The 23,295-nt window shown below is 33.4% G+C and overlaps 1 protein-coding gene across 1 annotated transcript; it reads right to left on the reverse strand.

Annotated features, from left to right (window-relative positions):
- Positions 1 to 359: 359 nt before the first annotated feature.
- Positions 360 to 11,390, reverse strand: LOC128173563 (fucolectin-like). The gene is made up of 4 exons (XM_052839265.1): positions 11,093 to 11,390; positions 10,237 to 10,291; positions 1,142 to 1,375; positions 360 to 809 (listed from the first exon to the last, which is right to left on the reverse strand). Exons 1-4 carry the CDS (start codon positions 11,228 to 11,230, stop codon positions 592 to 594), a joined length of 645 nt encoding a protein of 214 aa, XP_052695225.1. The 5' UTR covers positions 11,231 to 11,390; the 3' UTR covers positions 360 to 591.
- Between the last annotated feature and the right edge of the window lie 11,905 nt (positions 11,391 to 23,295).

Consider the following 23,295-nt stretch of genomic DNA (forward strand, 5'->3'; position numbering starts at 1 on the left):
TTATATTTTAATCTTATCGTTTAAAATTGAACGGAAAACCTACTCGTTACTCGTAACGAGTTCGTATCTAGTTGTTTTAATCTTTGGATGCCTTTATAATTAGGTTTGCTGAATATCTTTTGTTAGCTCAAAGTGAAAATTATTCAATTGTTAACACATGACGACAGGCGTAAACACATCATTATTACTAACTTAACAGAGCAAAAAGTGTTAATTATAAAAAGTAACGGTCAGAAAAGCAAATACCTTTTTAATGTAGTCAATAATCATGTCTTCTTTATTTTCTCTTTAAAAGAAAACAACATAACTGCAGAAGTTTTTTTTATTAACCCAAAAAGAGAAGTAAACAGAATAAAACTGAATGTTCAAAGTTAATTTTGAATGTTGAATAAAAAATGACGGCATATAAAAGCGCTTTACAGTTTTCACATCAAGTGCATGCAGTATTCTAAATACAGCCATCATTATATAGATACTTTTGTTTCCGGTTTAAAGTTGAACATTAAGCTTTTCAAAAAGTCACCTCAACATATACGTAACTAATTAGTAGGAAAAATAATTATTTAGCAAAGACATCAGCAATGATATTAACTAGGCAGAGTATCCGAACACTTCGACTTCACAGAGTGTGAGAGCTAATGTTGTCTTGGCGATCTTGACAAACCTTCCCTTTGGTACAGATGAACAGCCGATGTCGACCACCAGCTGTGACAGAGTACCAGGACCAGCAAAGGCACCACAAGGAGTGTTGACATCAGATTCTGTCCGTCCTACAGTGACGGTAACATTCCGAAGCCGGTCTGATGTGTCTAAAATAAGTCAAATAATAGATGTTCATGTGAAATTTTAAACTTATGTTAGTAACATATTAATTATCCATGGATAATTAATATGTTACTAACATAAGTTTAACTAACATCCCGTTTTTATTAAGGTGTGATTTACTTCACAGCCACAATTTATCCCGTCTAACGATTGTTTAAAATTCATTTTTATTGGCTAACAAAGCAGCAAATATGGATATTTTTTTACCATTTCTCCTCTACATTTGTACTCAAAGCTGTAATTCGATAAAACAAAATTAAAAGTATTTTCTCCTCTATTATATTTCAATTAAAATGTCGTGACTTTGGGCGCTTACCTATTCCATGAATGTCCATCCCTCTATTAAATATTCTGACAGATTTGATGAAATAATCAGCCTGTAGATCCACCAACCACCACGGATTTGTGTCGCCATCACCTGTGTGTGTACACTTGTCTACGATGAAGTCTGTACCGTTGTTACCATCAACTGCAAAATTGGCAGAACTGGTCTCTTCTACCCATGTTGATGACTGTTTTGCAGGTTTTTTCAATGCAAGGTTGGAAACGGCTGTCGACAATATTATAAAAATGCAGATATTTAAATTTAAGTTTAAAAAACCCCCACAATACTTAAAACTGATCAGCAACAAAATACAATTTAGATATTGTATATTAAACAAGATATAACATGTTCTTTAACAACTGTTAATTAACAATGTAGCTTTTTTTCCATACGTAGGTGATCAGAAAGTGATACTGTTAACCTTTTTTTTCGCGTGCAAGAAATTTTCGCAATGTTTGCAAGAGCTTCATTTTCGCGAATATTCCTCGCCGCGGACCAGTATTTACCATAAAGTTGTAATGAAAAAACAGGTGTGGATAGGGCTTGGTCGCAAAAATTAGTCGCCGCAAACTAGCTAATCTCAGATAATTCGCATAATGAAATCATCGCGAACAAGATATCTGTGAGCCAATGCTCACTAGTGATACCCCTGCTCTGATATGAATATGCAAAATAAGTAAAGTCGTCGTTGAACAGAAAGCTGGCATCCGATTGGTACAGAAATATATCCCACAATATGGCATGCCTAAACAAATAGTGTGTTAAAATTTCAAGCATCTGCGATAAATAGCTGCTGAGAAATCTTTAAGGAAAATTTGTTTGAAAATTTTGGCTTAAATAAACAAAGTAGTCATTTAACAGGAAGTTGACGTCCGATTGGTACAAAAATATATCCCACGATATGGCAAGCCTTAACAAACACTGTGTAAAAATTTCAAGCATCTGCGATAAATAGCTGCTGGTAAATCTTTGACGAAAATTTGTATGAAAATTTTGGCTAAAAGTAAGCAAAGTCATTTTTTAACAGGAAGTTGACGTTTGATTGATACAAAAATATATCCCCCAATATGGCATGCCAAAACAAACAGTGTGTTAAAATTTCAAGCATCTGCAATTAATAGCTGCTGAGAAATCTTTGACGGAAATTTGTTTGAAGATTTTGGTTTAAAATAAACAAAGTCGTCATTTAACAGGAAGTTGACGCCCGATTGGTACAAAAAATCATCCCACAATATGGCATGCCTATACAAATATTGTGTAAAAATTTCAAGCGTCTGCGATAAATAGTTGCTGAGAAATCTTTGACGGAAATTTGTTTGAAGATTTTGGTTAAAAATAAACGAAGTCGTCATTTAACAGGATGTTGACGCCGGATTGGTACAAAAATACATCCCTCGATATGGCATGCCTATACAAATATTGTGCAAAAATTTCAGGTATCTGCGATAAATAGTTGCTGAGAAATGTTTGACGGAAATTTGTTTGAAGATTTTGTTTAAAAATAAGTAAAGTCATCATTCAACAAGAAGTTGACGTCCGATTGGTACAAAAATATATCCCACGATATGGCATGCCTTAACGAACACTGTGTAAAAATTTCAAGCATCTGCGAAAATTAGTTGCTGAGATAAATGCGACAGAAATTTTTGTTACGGACGGACAGACAGACAGAAGGACAGACAGACAGACAGACACACAAGGGTAAAACAGTATACCCCCTCTCCTTCGGAGCGGGGGTATAATAAAAGTTGGTTTACAGTATGTCATTTTTGCTTCAGTTCATTGTTTTACAGTATAACTTAATACAATATTGCAACTTTTTAAACTTCTTCCTAGCCCAGACTTTTCACGAAAGGAATTATTTGGATGCCCCCCCCCCCCAAAAAAAAAAATTGTAAACTTCATGACCTCTGGGTCAGGGGTTCTGGCTCTAGGATTTGGCCAATATGGCCATATAGTAAAAATGTATTAAATCTTGAAAAATCTTCTTACTCCCTTATATACTTGTTTAAAAAATGTATTTTTGTATTTAATGGTATTAAAGTTACAATTTATAAATATGATGATAACATAATGTTTAAATTATGTGCAGATAAATTACATGCACAACAAAGATAAATAGAGTAAATTATTGTATTCATTAGAAGGTGTTATACATTTTTAAAAATGTGAAGTCAAAAATATTCATCTTTTTACGAATGGGAAATATAGAGCGCATGCTTGAACCAGGACAAATTTGTTGTCACTTATTAGTCTTGGCTAGATACATCTCTGATTAAAATTTTTTGTTGGTTCAAGCATGCGCTTTATGTTTCCTGAAAGAAAAACTTCTTGAAAACAAGCTTTTTTCTGCTAAAATGGAAAACTGGCGGGAAAAGGTTTTCTTTACAATGCCGTATTTCTAAATTGTGGGCACTTGAATCAAAAGGAACATTAAGTTAAAACATCACATATATATCTATACAAAGAAAACAAAGAATTACAGTAAAATAATGATATTTCTTTTAGGGAGCCATTTTAGGCCCATACCATATATAGTCCTTTAAAGCTGAACACCGCTCGTAAATAGGCACCGTCACACAGATACCTGGTATATAAACCCTTCGATTTCGTTACACCCGATTGCACACCTGAACCTCGTGGCCGACATGTAGTATTCCTTTCGTGGTCTTTAGATTTTATACATTTTTCTTATCTTATGTTCATTTTCTGTTCGTAAATAATGCATTGACCAATTTATTTGATGTTAGTATTCTCCTGGCTTCAAAAAGGTGCGTAAAATTTGATAATTTCATCGCGACCGAGTAACACGGCGAGGCAAAATGTACGTCCACACAGGTGAGACCTCTACAGCGAAGTACTTTGAACTGTTTAGAGGTCTGTCCCTTATATAAGGGTTGTAGAGACAGCAGTGATTAAAGAGAAATATGGCGGACAGTGCCTATTTACGAGCGGTGTTCAGCTTTAATGAAAATCCGTCAAAATTTGTAGGCATGAGAGCGCTTACAAAAAAGTGTGACGGACGGCATTTCTATGTCCCCGCTTCGCGTTGCGGCGGGGGACAAAAAAGTACGAATATACTTTCTTCAGAACATAATAAAATTTGGATCCATGGCTATGAATACTTTAAGCTTTCTGTAAACGGATATTGAGTTAAAATACATTTTACTTTGAAAATTACGAACTCTTTATTTGTTTGCCATGCAATGACCGCTGACTCATATATGTATGTGTATATATATATATATATATATATATATATATATATATATATATATATATATATATATATATATTTTGAAACACAATAAAATCCACAGTGGTCGGCGAGTTATAGATAAAAATTAAATAAGAAAACACGAAAAACGTTCAATATAGCTTAAGCGCTTTCATTTTAAAATCTTCAGAAGCTATATAATGGTAACATAGTAACGTGACGTCAAAAAACTTGAACGTTGAACGGCAATGTCTATTATGACGTCATAGCTAGATTTAGCGGAAAAAAAATATAATTTGCAACATAGCAGATAACATACAATTCAATACATTATTATTACAAACAGTTCAATTTGGGTTTAAAAATACGGATGAAATGTTTTTCTTTTTTCTCTTCTTGTGTCATTTGACGTGGTCAGTTTATATTCTAATATACCAACAGAGCTTGGAATAAAAGCGGTGAGCTATTGGATCAACAAGCATCCTGAAATTCTACAAGATCGCTTTACAAAAGAATTTATACTCGAAGGATTACATATAATACTTCAAAACAACACCTTTGCATTCGGAAAAAATCATTATTTACAAGTGAAAGGTACAGCAATGGGGACAAAGGTGGCACCAACATACGCCACTCTTACTCTTGGATACCTTGAAGAAAAGCTTCACGAACAAATACTTTCACTCTGGGGAGAAGAAGAAGCCAGATCTATTAAATCTAGTTGGAAACGATTTTTAGACGATTGCTTTATTTTATGGAATAATAGTGACGAAAATTTAAAGATATTTCATCAACTTGTGAACAACCTTGATCCCAACATCAAATTTACTTTAGAAAGTAGTGACACCAAATTACCATTTTTGGACGTTCTGGTTATAAAGAAGAATTCAAAACTTTTTACTGATATATACTACAAAACAACTGACACACATCAATATCTTCATTTTAATTCGTGTCACCCTCATCATACAAAAACTGCTATTCCATATAATTTAGCTCGACGTATTTGTACCATTGTGAGCGATGAAAACACCCAAGACATACGCCTCGGGGAACTCAAACATTACCTCACTAACCAAGGTTATCCCGAAGGTCTCATTGACGACGGAATTCGTAAAGCCAGGACGTATGATAGATCGGAATTATTAGCCAGAAAACATCCGGAAAAAACCATTGATATTATTCCATTTGTACATACTTTTAATCCTAGAAATATGAACATTACGCCAATAATTCATCAGTTTAATAATATCCTCATCAACGACCAATCCACGAAAGAAATTTACAAAGATGTGAACTTCATTAACAGCAGACGTCAGCCTAAAAATCTAAAACGAATATTGTGCACTTCCCATTTTGATACTAAACACACAGTTACTAAGTGTAGAAACCCACGATGCGGGACCTGTGACCATATTACAGAGGGATCTAAGTACGACTTCAGCGGAAAAGAATTCATCGTAAAGACGGACATGTCATGTGACACTAAGAATGTATTATATGTTATAACATGTCCAGGCTGCAACGAGTACTATATTGGGGAAACAAGCAATCCACTTCGGGCCCGTGTGCGTGTACACAAACAACACATAAACACCCCGGGATATCGACAGATACCGTTAAGTGAGCATTTGGACACTTGCGGCAATAAACAGTTTAAAATATTTCCATTTTACAAACTGTTGAGTGACAGTAATGTACAAAGAAGAGAAAAAGAAAAACATTTCATCCGTATTTTTAAACCCAAATTGAACTGTTTGTAATAATAATGTATTGAATTGTATGTTATCTACTATGTTGCAAATTATATTTTTTTTCCGCTAAATCTAGCTATGACGTCATAATAGACATTGCCGTTCAACGTTCAAGTTTTTTGACGTCACGTTACTATGTTACCATTATATAGCTTCTGAAGATTTTAAAATGAAAGCGCTTAAGCTATATTGAACGTTTTTCGTGTTTTCTTATTTAATTTTTATCTATCTATATATATATATATATATATATATATATATATATATATATATATATATATATATATATATATATATATTCAATCTTAAAACAATCTGTCTAGTTAAGACTAAAACATATTTGCTCAAAGTAATTTACAACAATGTGGCAATTTTTTAAAGTTACGTGTTTTAAAATTCAATGGTGTTTCAGAGTGAAATATCTACAAATTAAATTGTGAATTCGTCTGAAAATCCAGCCCATATTATGTTAAAATACGTGCAGCAGAACTAAATATGTTTAGATTACTGTCATTTTTTATTATTTTTTTGGAAAACAATAGTTACGATTGATGTATAGAAGCTAAGAACAAAATAAATAGTGGGGTCAAAAATATTTATCAGGGCCGAACTATTTTTTGAGAATTTTCGAGTAATCAAATTTAAGATGATGACTTTTCTTGCAAGGAATTTTAATCAAAATGTTAACAATGTATATTAGCAACGTTTAATGAATGGGCATTTAGAAAAAGGTAAGACGAAATTAACTGATGATTTACAGGAACAATTTTAGTTGATTACTGTGCTTAAATTTGCAATAAGTAGCAGTAACTGTGGTATATTTTCATTGTTAATGCAGACAAAATAATTGTCTGATTTGGTTCAAATCAGAGTTTTTATCCAAAGAGATATTACCTTTTGATAAAGATAAAGACATTACTAAAAAACTCTCGGTTTTAGGTAAAAAAAAATGTGATAGTCTAATAATTAGGTTGGTTTGAGATTTTTGGATTGAAGGGGGGGGGGGGGGTAGATTTGACAAGCATGAAAAGTTGAACATTGGTTTGCTCAATGACTTGATAGAATTGTTGCGATTGAGTTATAAATGATAATAATTATATTGTTTAAGATTAGGTCAGTTAAGTATCATACTAAGTGATTTTACAAAACTAAAGCGTAACTTTCAATTCAGCACGACTTAACATAGAAGGACGCAAATGAAGCTTTGAATGAACACCAACAATGAGTTACCGTGAAATCATTGTAAACACTGGTTCAACATTATGTCTCGATTTTGATGATTTAATAGCATAACAACTTAAAACTAACTTTCCATAAATAATCCACCGCCCAAGCACTCTTTGAAGTTTTGAGCGTGTATGTTGAAATACATATTGAGAAAGAAATCCTGTCGTGAAGGATTTATTTTAATTGGGGGAGTAAATCTCTATGAAAATCAAATAAAATAAACTTAGCTAAAAATGCTAATGATACATGTATATGTATTTCACGGTGCGTCAATACAAACATAAACATGGAGTTATAATTATTTAATTGATTGAATAAGAAATAAACAACTCATGTTTATTAATTTGTTATAATACATTTTCTACCTAAATATGGCTTGTTTCGACGTGTCATTGGTTGTTATCCCCTCGCGCAACTTGTTGCGAAGGGTATATAGCATCGCTACCGTGCGTGTGTGTTCGTATGTATGTATGTGTGTATGTGTGTGTGTATGTGTGTGTGTGTGTGTGTATGTCTGTGTGTGCACTCCATTTCAATTTTCTAGTAAATTGATAAAAAACCTTCTAATAGAATTTCCTCAACCTTTGCACAAATATGCCTCATTGTAAAAGATTAAAACAAATGCAATGTCATATTAATTGGTCAAATTTTTATGTAAAAACTTAGATAAAATTGCACCATTGTAAAGGAGGGGGGGGGGGGGGCATACATTATGACAAAATTCGTTCAAAACTAAAAATATTTATCATAGATTGCACACTTCTGTAAAATAGAAAATAAAAAATACATGTGCCTTTCCAAACCATTAATACTATTACAAATTATTATTTCATTAAATCAATGTTATAATCAATATTGTATACGAGTTATCAATCGAAATTTTTGAGTAAGAGTTGTCAATCTTCTGCTTCACTTCTTTAAAACAAAGTGAAAGTAAGCAGTTCAATTAAACAACTTTATATTTTTGGATTTAGATCTAGTACAGGTAAAGAAAATGTAGTATTTGCAGTAATGGAGGGTTAGTAGAATGTGGTCTTCTCATTTACATGACTATATATTGCTAAATAATGCATCCCTACACACAATAACTCGTGTCGCGAGGGGATGCTCCGCTTAGCGGTGCCCTTGTTTTCTTTTATGGCAGTCTCTTTTACGTCAGCCGGTCGCAACCACATATCGAAGGAAATGCCGATGTGCAACTTATCTGATTACAAACTGTTTTTAAAGTCATAAGTTACGCGTTGATGTAATTGTTAATTCTAGTCAAAATTCTTAAACAATAATGAAGAGCAACCGTAAGCGCGCGACTGAATTTTTGTTGTGTTTCCTTAAAATATTACTTATTATTTCGCTTTTTATGGGAAGAACATTCAAATTACTGAATTTTTTTTTTATTGGTGGAAAATAACGGAAGCCGTGTTTTAGCAAAGTCAATTTAAAGATAATGAACATTTCATGATGGACAATAACACTTTAAAATAAGGAAGACTATGTGTAAAAAAAATATTGAGATAACTAGAGTGAAATAAATAACCGCTTTGAAATCATTATTAACATATATTCTCTAAGGTCAATATCTAGTAAATGAAAAATGCATAGAGGTTTATGAAATTCACAATATTAATTTGTTCAATGACAGTTCATAACTACAGGTTTGTTTCATAGGGTGAAGCGGGACTTAAATTTTCAGGAAACACAATAAAAAATCAGGTACTAGTATTTGTCCGGCGGTCACTGTTTTTACAATATAGAATCTCCACAATCTTTGGGTACTTGCAAATAATTTCTGTTGTTACAGCATTGAAGTCCTTGAGAATATATTTTTTTAACATTTTCTTTATCTATACTACTATATTAAAATAGCAGACTCTATTTTTGGGCTTTAATACCGATAAATTAATCTGTCTCTACTGTCTTTTGTTTTATATATTTTAAACATAGTTGGTACTTGAAGATTACCATTTTGATTTTATTTTTTCTCAATGAAGCTTCGTTAATTAATAATCAACGAAAGTCCTTCAAAAAATTCAGGAAATCATTTGAATTTTTTGGATTTAACAATCTTGTACATGCACATTACATTCACGCTAAATCATGAGAGGCTATGATTATGTTTCAACAATATCACATTTAAATGGGTAAACTTGGAAAGGATAAAACAAATGCGTGTTAATCTTCATTGGAAATTTGTTTCTGTTCACCAATAAAATACGGGAGGTAACTCTAACACAGTGCATTTACAATAAAAAGAAATCCTGAGAGTTTTGAATGTCAACATGGTGTGTAAAAGTGTTCTTGAAATATTTTGAATTCTGCAATTATTGAATCAAACTTTTCGAAGAAAGGTAAAAACAGCTTCAAAATGGTTTGGTATGATCAATTTATTTGTTATTTTTATGCAACTTTATTAATTTTCTCTAAAATCGTTTTGGAGCGATTCTGCAATTTTCTGCTACATAACACGGGTTTATGGGAAGAATTTTAACTGTGGTAAAGACCTTTCCCGGGACACAGTTATATTGTTCCATCTCAGCAAAGTGTAGTGAAATTAATAGCATTATTATAGGCTTGAAGTTTGATTATGCAAATGTCAACAATATACGGTGTTTCGATGTTTCTATTTTGTAAATGTTCGAAATCATATGCATTGTCAACCCGTGCATGCGGGTCAAAGTTTAATTTATTTCTACGTTAATTTTATTTTTCAGTTAATAAACTTTTAACCCCTCTTTTGGCCCCAGTATTGGTCTGGTGATCACAATTTTAACAGGTTAGAATATTCACGATGTATACAAGCCTGGTGTAAATATTGGCGTTCATAGTGCAGTGGTTCTTAAAAAGAATTTTCAAAGGTTTGCAATCATCTCCCTTTAAAAGCATTAACTTACTTTTCTTGCACATTCTTTGAGATGTTATGAATAGTCCACCCGAACAACTTTTCTTCTGTAAATATATATATATATATATATATATATATATATTTTTAAAATTACCTTCAGAAAAGAAAAAAGGCCTAGATTAAAAACGAAAATACGAACAAAGAATATTACTCAATAATTAATGAGTCTTAAACAGAAAAAAAATCTGTGTTTATATATATATATATATATATATATATATATATATATATATATATATATATATATATATATACTTTAACTGGGACCCCCGATCCTTAAATTGGGTTTAGCAAGAAAAGATACAATTTAGACTAAAACGGTTTTCATAAGGCTTAGTAAGTAGAAACATCGTGCTTAGATGTGCAGATCAACCAGAAATTATTATAGCATTAAAATATTCTATGTTTCTGGTTTAACATATTTCGATCAAGATTTGAAAAAGTTCGGTGTGCACGAAATTTGGCATTGAGCTTGAGAAAAAAAATCCGAACAGTGCATGTTACTCTATTATTATAAGATTTTGTCCGAAATCCTTAAGTCAAAGTATATTCTGGAAAATACCGATACTGTTGTATTTTTATACTTTTTCCTGACATAAAAAAAGATAAACATGTAGTGATATAGTGATGATCCTAATTCTAATTACGTCAAATATTGGAGTAGGATTCGGTTACGTTTTATATTATATGGGTATGGTACAATTCCATACATCAAAATATGTCAGATGAATTTTGATATTAAGATACAAAAACAGCCAGCTTAAAATAATTAAGTGAAATGTACCCCTTCTAAGTATCATGCCATTGATTAAGGTGTAAAAGTCTTAATGTAAAAATGTACTTACAGCTGTCATTTCGTAAAGTCCACATTGTGTTGCGGTGTTTGAAGGTACTATGTCTCCAGAGCGCAACCGACAAGTGTGGGAACCGTTAAGAAAACAAAAGTCAAAAGCAATGCAAAGTGCATTTATTCCACAATGCATCGCACACTCTCCAAGAGAATTGACGAGAAGGGGTTGGATATCTAAAACGTCTTCATCCTGCGTCTCAGAAACATGTCCTTGTTTGGTAAAATGCCAAGTAGATGTAGACAAAGGTCCAGAAGAATTTATCAATATAATCAAATGCAGATATGAAATTGCTGCTAAGAAAATCATAGTATTTTTTTCTCTGCAGTTTCCAAATATTGAACCATAAATAAAACAAAACAATACTTGGCATAAACATATAAAATACAATATTTCAGTTCACCACTTTTTAAGATCAACCAATCCGTATATCGTCCAATCCAAAAACAAGTTGTATATTTATTTTAATATATTCAAACAACTTCAATATTTGTTATCAATGGAACGTACACTTTTGTTTCTGTAGTTATATCGATTTTATCATTAAGATCATTAAATACATGAAAAAAATATATGTTTCAGTTACTAGCGATTTGTTTCCCAAAATATTCTACACTATTGTGAAAATACAACTCGAATTTCATTTACGAATTTAAATTGTACTATAAACACATTCAAAAGGCAATTTATTGACGTCAATAGAGTGGTCATATTTTTACCTTCTCTAACCAGATCCCCTACTATATTCGTTTTATGGTTTTAAAATTAACTTAGCTTGTTAAACTTACGATATTTTAACTGTCGTTATTGTATTATTTAACAGAATAAGTAATCAGTATTCGTGTCTTTTTGTCATCAGCTGAAAACCCTGTTTGGTGTAATGATCTATAATTCATATCTTCAGGGAACTTTTAAAGTCCAGTGATTTATTTATTGTTTCATTTTCATTATAACCTTTTGCGTTGACTTCCTCGAAAATGCTATGTATTATCTAGATTGATGAATTCATGGCCGCTGGATACAACTTCACTCACAAAAGTGTGCTCAGGTTATTAAACAATCTAACTCTTAGGGAACAAACTTTTATTTTACCCACTCCAAAATTGTTATTCAAGGTCCCAGGGGCAAGAATATAAAAAACCTGATATTTTGTCGGCTTTTGTCGCCCTTTTTCGTTAATTGATGTTTGCATATATCAGATTATAACAACGATAATAAGGGCCAAATGGGATCAAACTCCTATAAAAACGCTAAAAAAATCAAATTTTAGACTATCTGACAAGTCTATCACCTAGTGATGACACTGATGTGACCGTCAGCGCCTAGAGGCCTCTTGTTTTTATATAAGAAATAAAATAATCTTGAAAAAAAAAATAAAGAAAGAACATAAGCGCTGAAAATGTTTTATTCTACCTCTTAATCTTCAAACATACAGGGAACATTGCTTTTTAATTTAAAGCTCAGAAAATCGATTCATTGCAATCAGTGGTAGATTTTGACATTGATAAAGAATGATGGACTTTATATTTTTGTACTCTAAATAGCGCATTGAATATTAAATGGTTTATCAAAAGCATTTATCAAATGATAATTCTAACAATCCTGTCATTGTGTTCCCCTGCACTATCTGCAGTTTTCTAAGATTGACTTCCTTTAAATATATATTTTTAATATACTCGAAATGAGACACATTATAAAAATAAAAGTTTCTGCCAAAAAAAAAACCCTAAACAAAAGCAAACAAAACAAATAACAAAAAAAAAACAAACAAACAAAAATGTTGTTATAAAAATCAGACATTTTTTTGTTTACCGTCTCAAGAAGATTTTGAACTTTATTTAGATTGTTTTCCTTTAAATCTATATTATACTAAGAATAATACAACCTAAACCAAAATCCTCTATTTATACAAAACAAATATTCAAACAACCATTTCATTGCAATAACAATCCCTTGAAATATTAGTAATTTATTAAAAATGGATCTCTGATATCTTTTTTACACTGAAAATGACAGATTGTTGAATTTGTTTTTTATACATAAAATTTAATTGCAATATGCTTAACCCATTTTGATTGATATTTTATGATTCAAATGTAATTATAGTAATTTTAATATGTTATAACTACTTTAGAAAAAAAATGAACAACTGTCTCTATTTCAACACATGTGAGAACTCTTAACATTGCTATGATATTAATGAAGCCCCTTACGAAAATTGTAAAAGATATGGTACATGGGTCAGTGATTAGGGCACTAGGGTGGGGCCATTATCGCCACTAAATTAATGTAGTAAACTTTCTTCTTTACTATTTTATGTATGTATAGTTTAGAAAACAATATTAGGTGGAATAGTCTTATCTAAGTAGATTTTCTTTTGTAAACTTAAACTCATTTCAGTAGAGCCAGTCATTGACCCCTTTTGTAAAAATAGTTAAAAATGTCTTGTGAATTGAAATGAAGAGCTAATATAAATTTTTTAAAATACAAAACTGGGTCATTCGGTAATGCAGATTTAAATTTGATAGGGGAAAATTATGGGTCTGATAAGGTATCTTATGAAACCGTTTGTAGGAGGAAAAAGCAATTTTTGACGTGCACAAAAGCGTTAAAGATGCGGCAGAATCTGGCTGACCTGTGACTGTAACAGGAAAGACAAGTGTTTTAAACATCTGGGAAATAAATGAAAGTGATGACAGATACACGATTCGTGATATTGCAAGTTGTTTGATTCATTTTGAAGCGTATTTTGAAAGTACGAAAGATTTCTGTCCGATGGAAAATGCAGAAATATTGACAGATGACAAAAAACGAGTACGAGTACAATCTTCTAAGCATTTGCTAAAAATGTTTCCTAAATTCAAACTGCACCACTTCACTTTACAGGGCTGGTGATCGTGTTTAAAAGAATATCAGAGGCAAGTAAAGTGACGATATTTGTAGTTATTTGTCCGAGATTTTTTTTGGAATCAAATATTTGTACAAAATATGTAAGGAAATGTGATTAATCAGTCCAAAACTAGTGCAATTTTTTGTGCACTGTAAATTGCAGTTTTTTTTACTATGGGAGGCACTGTAGCTCCCAGGTCGTCCATCCCTAACTTTTACAGACCTGCAGCTAGTATTTTTTGTGCACTAGTCGGCATTGGCTTACAGATTTATTGTTCTTGTAAAGCTGATACAGTAAAACTCGTTTAATACGAACACGGATATAGCGAATTATCGGATATAGCGAAGTTTTTTAGAGTTCCCGGTAAAATTCTTAACAAATCTTTACAAAATTTTACGTTTATAACGAATTCGGATATAACGAATTTACGGATAAAGCGAACTGATTTTGAGTCCCATAGAGGTGAACAATAACGAAATTTAACACCTTTATAACGAATTGTTTTACAGCTTAAAAAAGTTTGCACTTCCAGTTAACAAAATAGTTTGAATGAATATATTTTCGTATGCTTTTTTCAATTTACAATCCGATTAGTAAAGTTATCAAAGTAATGAATTTCTATTTTAAGCCTAAATTAGCAAAAATTATAATCTGGTGAAAGAAAACATGTATATAGTGAATTCGCTATAAATATTATTACGGATTCGTTATACGGATATAACGAATTACGGATATAACGAAGTAATTCCATTGGTCCCTAGGACTTCGCTATAACCGAGTTTTACTGTATTGTTTTCCATGTGGAGTCTTGTTTCAAAACATTGAATAAGAAATTGGAAAAGAATTAAAGTTATTTATCTCTATATTTTAAAGTTAAACATTTAAAAGAAATAAGATTTTAGCTATGCTCTAATACATATACTTACAATTGAATTTGTTTTCAGTTCATACCCATACTGGTTATGCGTGGTCGACAGGAGTTTGTAGCTTGATCCCGGCACCAGTCTGTTTTTAAAGTCCTCCTTGAAGGTACTAATGGTGTGTGGTTGGCAATCCTGATCAACAAGGCCCGAAAACAAAAACTTTGTAGTCTTCCCCGTCGCCTAGTACCTGGACGTGATTGCCCTGGTCTCGGGTCCTTCTAGTATGAAGCACTTCACATTCTGGTATAAAAAATGTTTGAAGAAATTGTTTTCTTTGTTTCAATTATTTAAAAAAAAAAAATTAAACAAATTAAATCTCAGTCTCATTATTTTACTTTCCAAATTTTTGAAAAAAAAAATTTAATGTATGATCATGATCATGATGTTAATGAAGCCGTCTACCAAAATTTTGAAATTTTGGGACACTGGATAGATTATTTGACATTCCTCCAACTGTAGGTCCCCCCTTGCCAACATCAAACAATTGATACAGGGGTTAACGATCAGAGGAGTCTTAGATTGGGGTTTGGACCAAAAAAAAAATGAAGCTTAAATAAATTGCAAACTTCGAGCTCCCTGACAGCTGTATTTAAGTGTTATGGTTATCAAGCGTTTGTCAAGGCTTGTTAGCCTCTTGTGTTGCTTTCTTTAATAATTGTAAAGTAACTGGCTTAATGTTTCACTCGTTAAGCCATTTGCTATTTAGAGGAGAAAAATTGTGGCGTATAAAGAAGCTATTACATAAAATAGGAGCTCAAATGCCAGAAGGATATGCGAATTGAGACCTTTTTTACCATAAATTAAAGTATAGGTTTTTTAAGTGTTAAATAAAATTTTAAACATAAAGTCATTTTTAATGAAAGATTGCAAAGGAAAAGAGAAATAACTCAAGTTTTAAATTTCTGACAATCAAAAAATCATTAAAATTAAAAGCCATAAACTATTTGTAAAGAGAAATCGAAGATTTCAGCTTTTATTAGTTTTTAAATTTCATATATCTTTATAGAGTTGTGGATCTAAAGGAGATACACATAGTCTTAAATAATTACGACTATAGAGCCCTCTTAATGTTTACCAAATAAAACAGTCAAACAATTTATTGGAGTGACACAGCGGATAAGTAAATTTAAAAACCCATTTGAAAGAACGAGTTATTCTAATAGTTAATATGGAAAACAATTTACAATGCCATGCCTGAAAAAGATTTCTTTTCTTGCTATGAGGATGATGAGGTTTTCAGTTTTTTAAGGATTCCCTCTCTTTATTATGAACGACGGAACACGCATGCGTGTATAATATAAGCAGTTTGTATTCACCAAAGATTAGATTGTGTATGGAAAAACCCACCAATATTATAAATATTAAATAATTAGTGTATGTTTGATATGTTTCAAAATGCCCTAAAACGTGGAAAAGGTGGGTGTATGGCAAAAGCAAAGAAACAGATTTCTGTGTAATGTGGAATCATTTCTATTCGTGGGAGTCAATGTTCGTGGATAGCCAAAATGTAATTTACTTGGTAGTGTAATCGGGGTTATTATGAAAAGTATTAATCAAATGGTTGTGTTTATTTTTTGTGGTGATGTTAAATCGTGGGCAAGGGTTACCCATGAAATCCACAAACATTGATCTCCCCAGAACAATAATGATTCTACAGGATATCTGGCATACACCTTTGTTATCATGTAAAAACTTTTTTTAGAAGGATAGGGGTTAATCATCTTTCTTCATGTTGTCAACCATGTTGTTTTGGTCCAAATCTATTACTTTATTACTTTTGAAGGTAGAGAGAAGTTAAAACCCTTGGCTCGCAAGGATGAGGGTCTACTGTCCAATTAGCAAATTCCAGGTGATTGGCAGAGTCTTTTCCCCATGCAGATGTAGGCATTTAAAGTAATATGTACTAGAAAACGGCGAAAGCTAACTAAAATATTGTGTTAACATCTTTAGAAAGAACATTGCATGGCAAGTGCAGCAATGTGCTTTTTATATGTTTCAATTAGAGATCAGAAAAAAAGATGGTGACCATGCGGTAAAGTACAAAATATGAACCAGATTTCTCACACGCGTCTACATTATAACTATTTACTTCCGATTTCAAAGAAAGTTTTGCACATTGCATAGTTTAGAGCTGCTTGATCTGATTTTAGGGCAATTATTGGGACTTCATTAAACATTGGTTTTATTAAAGATATGTATATACATGGGCGATGTAGTAGCTATCAAATTAAATAAAGCAAAACTACTTTGAATCTAACTATTTGTATTTAAAAAACAAAAATTCTGAGAAGACAAAAATACGGGTGATATTCATTGGGCTAATATGATACATATATTTAATAAAAAAAGACGTTTATGTTGGCATTTGTCATTGTTTAAAGTGTTTTGCAAATAGTATAAAACTCGTGCATGCATTCTTTAAATTTTGTGGAAGATTGGGTTTTTATGAATTGCCTTTAAAATTCAAACTTAAATTATCTGACACAAATATAGAGACTTAAGAGCTCCAACAGGCCGAAGACATCATGAAGTTATCATCTTTTTTGGTATAAAAATTGGACTCTGTAGATCTAACTAACTCTGCTGTTAGTGGTATGACACATTGTGATGTTAATAGACACACGCCTCCTTCTTTACAACCGCAGGAGACCTGGATAATTGAATGCTTTTAAATGAGATTTTTATTGATAACCAAAAAGATGTTTTAAACCATTGATGTCATATCTTATACTGTTAAAGTGGTTATTTACGCGTTGATGTAATTTTCACAAGTTGTGCGCTAAGCTTAAATCCGCGTAAAATACACCCGCGCGTCTGGTAAAGAAATCCTTTAGAGTAATGAATCATTAATCCGCGAATAAACATGTTTGATCATAGAAAACGCGTATTTAACCACCAACGCAAATTACCACTTTTACAGTATTTATGACTCCTTTTTCAAGAGCATTGTATGTTACTGTATAGAAAAGGTTTAAGATTAAATACGGCTCTTTGCTTTTCTTTTTAGACTGCTGTGATACAGATATCGATCAATGGGAGCAAGTGAAACTGATCTATTTCTGAGAGAAAATCTAAGCAATTTGGGGAAAGAAATGCTTGAAAATTAGTAATATGTAGAAATACGTGGAAAGGTGAGCTTCATCCTGGAGACAATATCTTAAATATTTCTTCAGATACAATAGTATTTATATATTTTAGGCCATTTTCAGGCCACATAAAATTAAAACGTATAGGGCATGTGGGTTGGTTTTATATTTTTATTTTTGAAAATATATATTTCTTATTCTTGAAATAACATTTTATCTATTTATTTAATTGTTAATGCTTATATAAATACTTCAATTAATTATAATCATTCGATTCCATTTTATTCCACCTTAACTTTTAATACGGTTATTTTCCTGAATGGCATAATAATTTTTAAGGCAATAAAAGCTTCATCTAAAGGTAACATTTACCTGTGTTCACCTGGATTCCTATTATCGATGAAAACATAAATTACTTTTAAAATGCATTTCGAGCTCTATAACTTTAGTTTGAAGCTTTTTTAAAAAAAAAACACTTCAGTAATGCAGAAAACCAGCACCACCCAGGGGGCCAGCAGTACCACCAAGGAGGCAAGCAACACCACACATGAGGCCGGTGTGGCGACCATCGGGGCTGCCACCTCCACACAGGCCACCAGGAGGACACGGCACCAGTAGGGGAGGGGATGGGGTCTACAGGTACAAGAGGCAATTCTATCCACCCCTCCTCTTCTGGTTCAACACCACCTGATGAAACATATCGCTCATCTGCCTCCATGGATTCAATCCCCTCCGGTGAGCTTTTCACCACCGGCGTCCCTCTTGCGGTTGACGCCTCCACGAAAATGACCAGCACCACCTAGGAGGCCGGCAGTACCACCTAGGAGGAGGCCGAAGTGGCGACTACCGGAGGCCACCTCTTCCACGACGGCCTCCAGGAGGCCAACACCACCCAGGGGGCCAGCAGCACCACCCAGGAGGCCAGCAGGACTACACAGGAGGCCGGTGAGGCGACCACTGGAGGCTGCCACCTCCACACAGGCCACCAGGAAGACACAGCACCAGTAGATGATTGGATGAGGTCTACATGTAGAATAGGCAATTCTACCGACCCCTCCTCTACTGGTTCAACACCTGATAGAACATATTATCGTGCATCAGCCTGTACATATTCCATCCCCTACGGTGCGCCTTTCACAACTGCCCTCCCCCAAACGGAGGAGGCCAGAATCACCTAGAAGGTCGGAACCACCCAGTAGGATGCCGGCGAGCGACCACTGGGGGCTGCCACTTCCAGAACGGCCTCCAGCACCACCCAGGAGGCCAGCAGGAACAACCAAGGAGGAAGCCGGTGCAGCGACTACCGGAGGCCACCACTTCCACACCGGCCTCCTGGAGGCAAGCAGTACCACCCAGCAGCATAACACAGGGGTCCGTTCTGGCGACCACCGGGGACCGCCACTTCCACACAGGCTACCAGAAAAACACGGCACCAGTAGGGTAGGGGATGAGGTCTTCTGATAAAATAGGCAATTCTACCCACCCCTCCTCTCCTGGTTCAACACCACCTCATGAAACATATCACTCATCTGCTTCCGCGGATCCCATCCCCTCCGGTGAGCCTTTCACCACCGCCCTCCCCCTTGCAGTTGACGCCTCCACGGAGGAGGCCAGCAGAACCAGTCAGGAGGTCAGCAGCACCAGTCAGGAGGTCAGCAGCACCACCCAGGAGGAGGCCAAAATGGCGACCACCGGGGGCCGCCACTTCCATACTGGCCTTTAGGAGGCCAGCGCAATAACCAAGGAGGCTAGCAGCACCACACAAGAGGCAGGTGTGGCCACCTCCGGAGGCTGCCACCTTTACACAGGCCACTAGGAGGACACGGCACCAGTAGAGGAGGGGATGAGGTTTACAGGTAGAATAGGCAATTCCACCCAACCCTTCTCTACTGGTTCAACACCACCTAATGGAACATATTATCGTACATCTGCCTTCACAGATTCCATCCTCTCCTGTAAGCCTTTCACAACTGCCCTCCCCCTTGCGGTTGATGCCTCTACGGAGGAGGCTTGCACTACCCAGAAGTCCAGCACCACCCAGGAGGAGAAAAAAATCAAAAAGTTGTCAGCATGGTGGGAACCTCCAAAAGGTGTGCCAGGAGTTTGAAAATATTATAAACTTAATGAAATATCTTTTACCCTCTCTTAGAGAATGGGATTTGCAGAAATCCAATGAATATTTTATGCCCGAAATATGTTTTTTTCAGATTTTATTTAGCTGTTATTATTGACAATCTTATGGTGTACATAAAATGTTGAAATATGCATAGACTTGTCCAAGTTTTGTTGGGTAATACCCTATAAGTCACAGACTTGTCCATGTTTTGTTGGGTAATACCCTATAAGTCACAGACTTGTCCATCATTTGTTGGGTAATACCCTATAAGTCACAGAATTGTCCATCATTTGTTGGGTAACACCTTATATGTCTTAAACTCCTCCATACTTTCTTGGGTATTCGTCTTTAGCCTAATACATGAAAGTAACACTGTCTCTGATTGATTGGGTAAATACCTATATTAGTATCCATTACCCAGACTTGTCCGTGCTCTTTTGGGTTTAACCTGACTACATTTACCCAATAAAACATGCCTAAGTCTAAGGCTTACTGGGTAATACAGAAATGTGCAATTTTAGCCAACAAAGTAATTCAAGAACACATTCGAGGTATTCAAATTATTATTTCCTTTGCATCATGTTGGTTATATATTAACTTGCTGTCACGTACGCTTTTTCTTCAAATGATGTTTTTAAATTTCTAACACACTCATTACAAATTTTTGATTTTTTTTAATCTTTAAATGCAACGAATATAAATTGTCATTAATATGGAAAGTGGAAAACAACAATTTATAGGAACTTCAAAAACAATTTATGAACAGAAACTCAAAATTGATCAATTTACATAACTATCATAAACTTTGAAAATCTTAACATGATCTACAATTTAAACGATGATTATCAGATTTTAAATCTATTACAATGTGTATAATTTACATAACTATCATAAACTTTGAAAATCTTAACATGATCAACAATTTAAACAATGATTATCAGATTTTAAATCTATTACAATGTGTATGCATATACATTAATTATACTGCAACAACAGAAAACACATTTTAATCATGGCTACAAAAAGAAAGTTAGACATCTTACATGCATGCTGAAAAGCAATGAATGTTCAAATATTCAACAGTTATTGTCTGACCTATTAAAAATGCATCTAAATTATTCAAAAACTCTCATATCCACATATTAAAAGGTACCTTTTTTCTTAAAACAGTGACAAAGATTGTTGTGCATGTGAAATTACAATTCACACACTGTAACTATCATAAACTTTGAAAATCTTAACATGATCTACAATTTCAATATATTTATTACAATGCATATGCATGATGTTCTTTTCTATGAGCACACTCGTGTCTTATTAACAATATCAACAAAATGTAAATTAAGACAGACATGAAACTCTATCAAAAGTTCAAATCTTTATTATTACTTATTACTTCAGTCTTTTGAGGTCATTCCAAATTTTTTTTCTTAATGGTCTCCCATTTTCTTTTCCATAATACTCCTCCGGCCTTCTTGTTGCTTTCAATAAGTCGTAGGCACATTTTCATACCAGGAAGTGTTTTGGATTTGTAAGTCAGAAAAATATTCCTTGACTTCTTTTTCTTCCTGTTTGGACCAATTTACTCTGGTTGCTATATAAAATATATACAGGTAATATTAAAACATGTATACATTGGCATTAAAGCAAAGTTATAGTAAATGGATATGGAGTATCATTTCTGTGTTAGTGCCAATACCTGTGAAGTGATTTGATAACAACTTTTTCCTGTACTTAACGGCTTAAACAGGTTGGGAACAATTACCTTAGAGCGAGACAGTCTCGTTAAAGTGCGAATATCCCTCTTTACAGTAATAAAAAAAACCCATAAATGAGGAGTTTTAACATGATTTTTTGAAAACAATGTGTCTGTAAAACTCTACCCTATTGTAAACTTCGTAGAAAAATCTGCTTCTTTCAACTGACCTTCCTGACAAGAAATACCACTCCTTGTGAGAACAAAATGATTTCTAACTCACGGAATTCAGGGACACCACTGCATTGAACAATTTTTCATTTACCAGGTAAAACATTGTTTCAAAATTCAGTTGACAGCTTCGCGTCGGTTGACAATGATTTTCTCAGGGTGTCAATTTCAAATGTTACCCTCCCAAACAGGCACTATCTATATACCGTACAACTATTATTTAAAAGACAACATTTATTCAAACAATAGTGAAAAGGAATACTGCACAAACCTTTAAGAGAAAAGCGTAAGTATTAAACGAATTATTTTATGGGCGCCTTAACAAGTTTTCAAAATGTTTTTACTTTTTGGCATATGGGGCTTCAATAAAAAAAAAATCAGCTAAAAGCTATTTTTTATCACTAAATAGCAAATATTTACATCTACCGAGTATAATTCTCTCTATTTCTTACAGATACTTTAGTTTATTCATAGCTCTATAGAGATATCAACACACCCCATTTATCGATTGGTCGAAATTTACAGCTACTGAAACGGACAGGGCTGAAATTGACATGCCGTGTTTATCGATTGGCCGAAACCTACAGCGACTTTAGAAAAGTCACGGAGAGCACAAAATTATCATTATGATGTTAGACTCAAATTCACATAGGAGGCGATTTGGCTGTTTCTTTTATCTAATGTACTGATGTACGTTAACAGAAATTTAGTTAATTTCACTTATTTTTTACTACATTTACCGTAAAAATTTATTAATTTGTTATAAGAAAGATGTATATATAAATATTAAAATGCTTCCTTTGATGATTCATGCAGATTATGAAGATGGCAATCATTGCAGAAAAAAATTACATAACCCGCTAACGCGAGTTATGTATTTTTTCTGCAATGTCGCCATCTTCATATCCCGCATGAATCACCAAGGAAAGCACTTTACTGTTTAAATAAATGCAGATGTAAGTATCAAAGTTGTGCATCTACCTAAAGTAAGTGGACCCTTCTTAAGAAAAAAAAATATATAATATATTTGCTTAGAGAAAACTAGATATCATTTGAAACGGTGTTTTTTTTTTTAATTACCGTAAAGAAAGATGTTTGCGCTTTAGCAAGGCTGTCTCAGTATCAGGGAATTGTTTCCAACATGTTTAATAGAAATGTGTGGAAAATGAAACTATTTCTTGACTTCTTTTTTTTCAAAATTGCATGAAAATAATCTCTCAATATTCATAAATCTGTAGGAATCTTTCATTTACTTGAA

Source organism: Crassostrea angulata, chromosome 2, assembly GCF_025612915.1.
Source record: "Crassostrea angulata isolate pt1a10 chromosome 2, ASM2561291v2, whole genome shotgun sequence".
Classification (NCBI taxonomy): Eukaryota; Metazoa; Mollusca; class Bivalvia; order Ostreida; family Ostreidae; genus Magallana; species Magallana angulata.